At 42.2% G+C, this 10,000-nt stretch overlaps 1 protein-coding gene across 1 annotated transcript in view; it reads right to left on the minus strand.

The window, feature by feature from the left end:
* Positions 1–10,000, minus strand: part of csmd3b (CUB and Sushi multiple domains 3b) — a gene marked incomplete at its 5' end in the record, with an annotated part of 624,567 nt that overhangs the window by 190,512 nt on the left and 424,055 nt on the right. Inside the window, 2 exons of the mRNA XM_084079659.1 lie at positions 2,242–2,354; positions 5,411–5,514. Of these exons, the coding sequence (XP_083935785.1) occupies positions 2,242–2,354; positions 5,411–5,514 (217 nt within the window). The remainder of the gene's footprint in view (positions 1–2,241; positions 2,355–5,410; positions 5,515–10,000) is intronic.

Raw genomic sequence — 10,000 nt, forward strand, 5'->3', positions numbered from 1 at the left:
CTGTACCCCTTCCTGCCAACTTCTGCCTCCAATGAGGCTAGCGGTTTACCAAAAATATGGCTACCACGCAGACATTATCTTGTTTGCTCTAAGGTTTTTGTTATTTATTATTCTTGACCACAATGTTAAGAATGTCATTTCAGATAGCATGTTATTTAAAAAGATGCCAGGTTCATTGTTTACCTAGCATCTTATAGATTCAATGAACAGACTGTTATTTTGATAGAATTGTTTAGACTGATGCTAGGTTCTTGGTTTAACTTGTATCCTAGTTTCTTGAGGCACTAGCACTACACTGTCTCTCTGCATTCTACGCGTGTGATACACTTGCTTATTATAAGTCGCTCTAGATAAGAAGAGTGTCTGCTAAATGCCTAAATTCTCCTGCTATTTTCTCTATTGTTCCCCAGTTATTGTTCATGTGCTTGTTATTATCATTGCTGCCACAATGTCTGAAGGACAAGAACAAAAGGAATGTCATGCTTGTCTACCTGTAGTACCAGCATACACAATTTTATCATTTCAATCTAGCACTTATCTTTTATCGTTCATTTCTTAATAAAGTTGGTTCCTTCCTTTTCTTTATGTAAAGCAACTTTGGGTACTTAGAAAAGCGCTATATACATCTGAGCTATTATCTTATTATTATTACGTAATAAAAAACAATAAATAAATCTTATATCTTGAATCTGTACAGCCCATCAACTGCTACTGTATGCTACTTTACGGCTTGTTAAACATGTTCAGACGGCAGCCATTTTGCTCTTACATCGTGCTCAGCGGGGTTCTCCACGCCAGCCTCAAACCAAAAGAGCAATAGAGCTTCATGTCTCAGCTTTTTCTCTACATTAAGTTTCCTAGTGATCTCAAAGGGGAAGTTACTCATAAGCAACGACTGGTTAAAAATAAAAAAAAACACACGTTTGCGTCTGTGCCTGAGGACAGCGAGCAGATGTTTATGTTCTGAACTCTGTCTTAAAGTTGTTATTTATGCAGTTATCTGTCGTTGACAGAGACCCGGGACATGCAGACAGACCCCCGGTAGCGAAACCAGAGGCTGTCTGGGCGACATGCGAACATAGCATAATTATACAGACAGCAGCCCCTGGCTAAACTAGACTCTGTAAGCTACTATAGGCACCGAGGGTAGCCTGTACACACAGTCCCCTGTCAGTCAGTCAGTCAGACAGACAGACATGACAAGAAACAAACATCCTGCTTCATTTATATTCTATGTCTGTGCCAGTGATGGAAGTGCAGCAGTACGCAAAACCGCTATGTAGAAACACTCTGTTACAAGTAAAAGGCCTCTATTCAATTTTTCTTTTGAATGTGCATCAAAACTATACTTAAAGACGGGGTGCCGTGATTTTCAGTGATCCCCCCCCCCTGAAACATGATCATCAGGTATTATGGTTATACTAGGAGGAAGAGTTTTTTCAAAAAAGTGTACAGAAAGTGTTAAAATTGTGTTTTTATGTGGACACGCCTGTTCCAATGAACACAGTTCATTAAATATACCTGGTTCTCACCTTAGCACCTCCCACCTGAACCAGTCTCTCCGCCTCCTGTCCTAGTCCCTCCTCCTCCTCATGCCCACACCTGTTGTGTTATGATAATGAGGGGGAGGGTATATTTCTACTGCGTCATTAAAGCTCTGTTTTTCTATTGGCACGTTTGACCACCAGGGGGCTTAATGAAGTTCTATCAACCTCATAGACACATGACAAACAGAAAAAGTGCAAAACCATGGCACCACCTCTTTAAAGTGCCAAAGGTAAAAGTATTAACATTTTTCAATCTTTTAAAAATTAACTGATCTACAGGCTCACAACTGTTGTGAGCTTGTAGATCAGCTATTTTTGAATAGCCAAAGTATAAAATAGGGCTTAATTGGTTATTATTTGTGGTAAAAAAAAAGAAGTTTTTAAATAATTATAGTGGATTAAAAAGTACAATATTTGCCTCTGATATGTAGTGGAATATAAGTATAAAGCATTGGAAAATGTGAATACTCAAGTCAAGTAAAAGTATCTCACAATTGTACTTAAGTACAGTACTTGAGTAAATGTACTGTATTACCTTCCACCACTGGTCTGTGCATAGCGCAAATACACACACACACACACACACACACACACACACACACACACACACACACACACACACACACACACACACACACACACACACACACACACACACACACACACACACACACTTCCTTTTCCCTGTGCTTACCTTTATAGTTGATTTTGAATCCTATGGAGCCCACACTCTCGTCAGACTGGAGGTGCAGCCACATCTGGTGAGTCATACTGACAATCAGGTCCGGAACGAAGCTCCCTGATAGGCTGCAACACAGACGGCATCATCGTGTCATTTTTTTATTATAGCCCTGTTGTCGGGCAGAAACCTTGTATCTCCATATTTTAACTTTTATGTTTTTGTTGTTTTTTTCGTAAATGACTTTGTCTTACTACAGTGTCACACAAAAGTGGTCATCTGAGGTTTCCATCCGCCAGCAACCATAGTTATAATGTAATCACTGACATGATTGTCACTGACATATCATCATCATCATCATCATCATACTCATCATTATACTGTACTCAACACTGTTATTATCATGAATATTACCATATTTTCCATACAATAGTGTCCGTTATTATTTAGTGCTGCTGAACAGTAATGGAACAGAGGAAGAAAGTAATTGAAAACACAGTAATCAAATCATGAAGGAAATTACAAAAATGAAAAATAAATGAATAGGCGGGATAGAACAACAACAACAACAACAGCGGCACTGCCAAGGGGCTTGTCAAAACGTTTCAAAACTAATGAACGAACCGGGGGCAGGGAGGGAGGGGGGGTTATCAGCTTTTACTGTTGAATCAGAAAGGTTCTTTGTAAACACAGATCGATTTCGGCAGCATATTCAGTTCACTCATAACTTTGGAGTGTTACTGTGATTAAAAATACATGTTAAAGTTTTTTAAGGTTTTTTTTGGGGGGCGGGGGATTTTATGTCTTTATTGATAGTCCACAGTGAGGAGAGACAGGAAACAGGGCGAGAGAACCGGGGAGTGACATGCAGCAAGGGTCCGCCACGCTTGGGAATCGAACCTGAGACTCGCTGTCAGGCACCAGAGTCTACGCAGTACATGCCTTAAAGGGATAGTTCACCCCCAAAATGACTTTTTTTTCCTTTCGATTAGTCACCCCATGGAGACTTGAATTCATGGATATTTTTTTGGTTTTAGTCGCATTCCTAAGCCAATAATTTGATCAAATTATTGGCTTAGGAATTCAAGTCTCCGTGGGGTGAATAATCGATAGAAACATTTATTTTTTGGGGTGAACTATCCCTTTAACCACCTGGCTATGGCTCCCCCAGTACATGTTCGATTTGATGTGGGCATGACAATATTTGCATTAAAACCACAGACAGACAGACAGACAGACAGATACCGTACATAGATATACATAGATAGATAGATAGATGGCTGTCAGACAGAATATTGTCTCATTGACTTTCAAATATCTTTCTGTGATTGCCTACACTTTCTGCCTCTCATTAGCCCGTTGTACGCTGTCACACTCAAGGCAAGGGTAATGAGGCAAGACAGTGCTTATTGTATTGCCCGCGTGCGTGCCAAGGATTTCAGTGGGGTTTATAGAGTGCTGACACCTCAACCTTCCAACTGTTTTTCACTGGGTTTTAGGGGATGGGTGGGATTTAATAAGGCAATTACCCAGTCGGCTATGCATACAAAATGCAGTCAAAATGCATACCCTTGTCTTTCGCCTTTCCACTTGGCATGCAATTCTGTCCGGGCGGGATAAAGGGAGGATTATGACATGACATCTTATTTTCGCCTTCAGCGAGGGCGAATGCCATGTGACTGTGTCTGAGTTGATATAGTGGATGGAAATACAGGCTCGCGTTAGAGGCGCGCTAAGAGGCTCAGAACCCTCTGTGGTATTCCCTGTGGTTCTCTGACTTAGCTCTCTGGCTGTGCTCGTGGTGTTCAACAGCCTCTATGTGCCCTGGGTCAGTGGCTCTCAAAGTGGGGTTCCGCGGACCCCCAGGGGTCCTTGGGGGGGTCTCCGGCTAAATGAGGAACGGTTTACACGCTTAAGCCCTGTTTTATTGTTCGGCTATTCGAAAATAGCCACGCAGTGAGCTTGTAGACGTGCTATTCTTGAACAAAGTCTTCTCTTATGAGGGTCCCTCCCTGGCACGAAAGGGAGTCAAATACAAATCAATTTGGGGGGTCCTTGACATGAAAGGGTTTGAGAACCACTGCCCTGGGTGACAGGAGTGACACATTAGGACAGAGGAGGGGTGATAGCTGACCAATCAGCACAAGGCAAAGTGCCATCGCGCACGGAACTGTCACTGTGAGCGACCGCACTGCTAAAGGAACTGAACATGTCAAACATGGACTACAATCATCTGCCAACACGGCTGCTGTGTGGATGATGTGGGAGAATTCAGGGCGGTTGAGGACACACTGTGGTTCGTCTGGGTGCAAACCAAAACATAAAGTAGGCAGTGTTGATTTTGACAGAACATTTTGATTCAGTCATCTGAAAAGTTTTAGTTTTAGTCGACAAACTATCATAAGATTTTAGTCGACTATATCTACAGTTGATTTTGTCGACAAAAAAGTATTTTGGCGGTGCCTTGATGGCGTCGTAATGCCTGATTTTACACTTGGTTGCTTGCTGAAAATAGCCGATCTACAAGCTCAAAATGCGTCGCAGCGCGGCGCGTTGTGGGCTTGTAGATCGGCTATTTTCAGAGCGCAACACCCGAGCGCAACCAAACATAAAATGACTTGTCTTTTAGTTCTACTGGATCTCTTCTCCACTCGTCCCTCAAGTCTAGTTTTTATTTGTTGACGAAATTGTCAATATATTTAGTCTTAGTTTTAGTCATCGTAGCTTAGTTTTTATTTAGTTTATATTTAGTTTCCGTCAGTGGAAAAAAAAGGTAGTCCACGAATATTTTTCATCATTCACTTGAACAACTGCAAAACAATTACTTTTCAGGATATGGAAAAAAAGAAGACATGTTCCAAAGTAGTTGGAATAAGCTCACACGTGCTAGTTAATACTTTTCATTGGCAAAGTATTTATAAAAACCAGAGACAGACAACCAATTTCACAATAAAAAAAAAAAGTGCAGATCTACAAGCTCACAATATGTCATGATGCGACACATGTGAACTTGTTCAACGGCTATTTTTTGGTACTTTCGCGCGTCACTCTGGTATGACGAAGTTTGGCACTCATTTATGAAAAAACATTTAAAAAAACATAATATGGATATACAAGGTTTCTATCTGACAGCAACTAAATATAGTGCAACATGATACATAATAGCTCCTAGGTTAATACTCACACTTGTAGTATAGTGGTGGGATCGCCCACCTCCCCTCCGTCTCCAATGGTCAGAGTATCGTAGGCTATTTCCAGGTCAAACTCCTCAAAGTTGATCTGGATCACCTGTAGAACACACACACACACACACACACACACACACACACACACACACACACACACACACACACACACACACACACACACACACACACACACAGACGATTACAATTCCAGCCAATAGTTGCTTAATTTGCTTAAAATGTTTTACTTAAGTAAAAATAATGCAGTGTAGATGTACTCTGTTACAAGTAAAAGTCCGGAATTCAACATTTACTTGAGTAAAAGTAGAACAGTATTGATATCAAAATGTACTTAAAGTACCAAAAGTAAAAGTACAAAAATGTTTGAAAATAGCAGATCTACAAGCTCACAACGCGTCGCGATGCGATGCGTTGTGAGCTTGTAGAACGGCTATTTTCAAATAGCCTAAGTATAAAATAGGGCCAAAATGGTAAATGTATGTTTTATAATGTAATAATTTATATCTGCAAAGTAAGTTTTCAAATAATTGTAGTGGAGTAAAAGTTCAATATTTGCCTCTGAGATGTAGTGGAGTAGAAGTAAAAGTACTGATAATTGGAAATACTCCAGTAAAGTAAAAGTCCCTCAAAATTGTACTTAAGCACAGTACTTGAGTACTTGAGGCATACCGGGAGCAGTATGGGTTAGCGCCCCAGCCTGTGTCTTCCGTGAGGAAGAAGCCCAACAAACCCACGGTGAGGCCTTTAGGAGGGCCATTCAAGCAAACCGCAAGTGGAGCTAATACCATTAGACGGCCCAATCTAGTGTGTCGGCCCAAGGAACCATCACGCCAGAAGGAAATGTTTGGATCGGGATGGTGCAGAGGATCTGGTACAGCGCTCAGGTCCTGGACCTGGTGAGACGAAGGAGGAGCCCGGCCAGGAGGCCAACCACAGAGCCTAGTCCCTCCACGTGCCAGAGCCTCCCCCGAGTTCCGGCAGAGTAGTTCTGGAGAAGCGGACTGATTGGCCCTGTCTTTCCCTATAGGACTGACCGTGGGTAGCTACCTGGGACGTAAGTTGGGGCTTGATCAACCCCGGCTGGGTCACCTGGGCGTGGGTGTATGTTGCGAGACCCGAAACAACCCCAGGCTACAACACTGATGATACGTCCCAGGTACATCCATGTGATGTATTCTTTATAGAGTAAATGTACTTAGTTACTAGTTACAAAGGGAATGAACTCGTTCTCATGCTATTCATCAAACATGTGGAAGGCCCTACCAAAAGGAGTAAAGGAGTGTAAAACCCTACTCACTTTCAAAACTGCCTTAAAGTTACACCTTCAGGAGGCTGCAATTGAAAGATGGCCCCTGTCCAAGTCCTAACCTTCCCCCCCCCCCCCCTTCTCTCTTTCTTCTTTTGTACGTATTTTTCACTCTTCATACCAGTAACCTGTAAACTGATTGTATGATATTCTATAGTACTGTGTATATCTGTCTGTCTCTTATATGTCATCATGAGTTGTGTGGTGTGCGTGGGGAACTCATTTGAAACAAGCTCAGTGCTTTAATGAGTCTTCCAGTTTAGTAGACCTCGTATTGTGAATTTGTACTTCCATGTACTGTTGTTCTCATGTCTTACTAAATAAAGTACATCAATCAATCAATCAATCACTTTACACCACTGTTAGTTTGTTACCGGGATATTTCTCCAAAGGCACAAGGGGCCCTGGAATCCAGAATGAGAGTGAGGGAACGAGGCTCATAATGACACAGCAGAACGTATACGTCATGGGAAAGCAGTCGGTGAGCGACCGCTCGATGCGCTGCCCCGGTGAAACCATTAAAGCAACACTTAATGTTTTATCTGAGGCCTGGGAGGGATGTACAGTATCTGCCAGCAGAGCATAGAGGCCAGAGATGGAGTGGGTGGCAAGATAGAGAGAGTTAGTGAGAGAGAGAGAGGGAGAGAGAGAGAGAGAAGGGAGTGTGTGTGTGTGTGTGTGTGTGTGTGTGTGTGTGTGTGTGTGTGTGTGTGTGTGTGTGTGTGTGTGTGTGTGTGTGTGTGTGTGTGTGTGTGTGTGTGTGTGTGTGTGTGTGTGTGTGGGCGTGGGAGGAAGGGACAGACAGACAGACGGAGACAGAAATAGAAACATAGAAATACTGTACATACAGCAACTACCTTTAAATACATTTGAAAAATGTGCTGCTATTTGTCCCAGCGGTTTTGTGCCAAGTGAATTTTAAACATTGAAATAGGCCTATACCGCTGTCATTTGTTTCAAACGTTTATCCCAAGCTAACCTTTTCTATATTGATGTATAACTATTTCTGACAGACAATGCACAGTTCTGTTTCAGAAAGATAGTTGCAACGTAGCACAGCTCTGTTTACACATTTCTTAATTACCATTTAATTGTACATACATTGTTTTGTTTTGATTGTTTTGTTCCACTTTTGCTTTGGCAATGTAAACGTATTTCTTCTCGTGCCAATAAAGCCCCTCTGAATTGAATTGAAATAGAGAGAGAGAGAGAGAGAGAGAGAGAGAGAGAGAGAGAGAGAGAGAGAGAGAGAGAGAGAGAGAGAGAGAGAGAGAGAGAGAGAGAGAGAGAGAGAGAAAGACACACAGACAGACAGACAGACAGACAGAGGGGAACAGACAGACAGACAGACAGACAGACAGACAGACAGACAGACAGACAGAGAGGAACAGACAGAAAGAGAGGAGGAAGGCGTATTAGCAGACAGAGATGAGAGAGACAGAGAGAGAGAGAGAGAAACAGACAGAAAGAGAGAGAGGAGGAAGGCGTATTAGCAGACAGACGGAGATGGAGGCCAGCGGCAGAGATGAGAGGGGAAAACGTAGGAGTCTGGGCGAGCGCAGGAACGAGGAGGGAGGTTTACCAGATGAGTCCAGGAGCTTTGATCCTAGCAACTTTATTACAATATTTACTCCCGCAAGTCCTCATTTGACCCTGAAGTTGGAAGCTTCCCTCCTTCCGTCATTTCTCTCTCTCTCTCTCTCTCTCTCCTTTCCTTTGCAGTCCTTTGGGGGCGTCCAGATTCAAATATTCAGTATTCTACTCACTTCAAAACATCCCGAAACATCAGAGGCGTTTCCCCTCTCCCTAGAGCTCATTAATAAAGAAATATGTCTGTTTCATTGCCTGTACGCCCTTGCTCTCTTGTACAGTAAGTTTGTATGTATTTATTAGTAAATGTGCTTTAAAATGTAAAAGAGTAACCTCATATTATTCAAAGTATGACGGCGGCCTCCGTGCTCAGCATTCAGCAACTATTTTCCCCCCCGTTTTTCTTTTCTTTCCCTTGGGCCGTTAAGGCGTCGTTTTTCCGGAGAGATCGTTATCCGTTGGAAAACATTCCTGGTACATGATGGTATTAACCCATTAAGACCGGGAACGGATCTGTGTGTCATTTTTTAGATTTGTTTGGCTATTCATATAGCAGATATACAAGCTCATTTGAAAAATCGTGGAAAATGTGTGCAAATCATTGAATAGATATATATTTTTAAGCGAACGTTTTGTAACTCAAATATTTGCTTCTGGGGGGATTCTACAAATGTCTTCTAAATCCTAACAGTAAAACAAAACAAAAAAAACGTATGTTGCTATAATATCGGTGGTTCTCAAACTTTTTCATGTCAAAGAGACAAGGACCCCCAAAATGATATGTATTTGGCCACGGACCCCTATCGCAAAATATTTTGTTCCAGGGACCCCCCAGAAGCAAAGATTTGAGTTGCAAATTTTGCTTTAAAAATATATATGTATACATTCAAAGATTTGCACACATTTTCAAGATTTTTCAAAAATAGCAGATCTACAAGCTCATAGCGCGGCACTCGATGCCGCGCTATGAGCTTGCAGATCTGCTATTCTTGAATAGCCAAAGACATCTAAAAATGACAGAGACGCGTTCCCGGATTGGATGGATTAATGGAGGTACTAACTAACGCCATGATGATACTGACTTTCCTGTCCCGGGGGTAGATAGCCTACTTCAAGATTAATTTGTTGTTATCTTTATCATCAACAGCTTCTCATGAGTAAGACCTCATCCAAGTGATCTAAAAATAGGGGATGGAAAATGAATACAAAAAAAGAACTTCCAGCACATTTTAGCAGCTTTAGCATGTCTCTCTCCGTTCACATCAGTGTTTCACCGTTTATCTCTCCTTCATTACTGGAATGGCTGCAATTCATTAGCACAATGAGGTCCGTTTATGGATCTGGCTCACTTGTTTCGGTCCTGGGAGTGATCAAAGCTCCCGATTTTATGTCGCAACGGGAGGACAAGAGACGGAAGATATACCTTGTTTTTTACCGTGCCAACAATTAGATTAAGTCCCCATTAAAATGAAATACAGACAGGTACACAAATAGCCGTTGCTCTGAAGATTGACACGTGCAGTACCCTGTTCAACGGGTAGGGGGGGCACAAGAGCCTTGCTCAACAAGGTGAATCTGATGGATGTCGTGGCCGTGTCGGGGGATCAAACCCGTGACCTTTTGGTTAGAGAATGGGTCTTTCTGTCCACCGGGCACGCCGGGTAATTCAACT

This window comes from Gymnoscopelus microlampas (assembly GCF_963454915.1).
Source record: "Gymnoscopelus microlampas genome assembly, chromosome: 15".
NCBI lineage: Eukaryota > Metazoa > Chordata > Actinopteri > Myctophiformes > Myctophidae > Gymnoscopelus > Gymnoscopelus microlampas.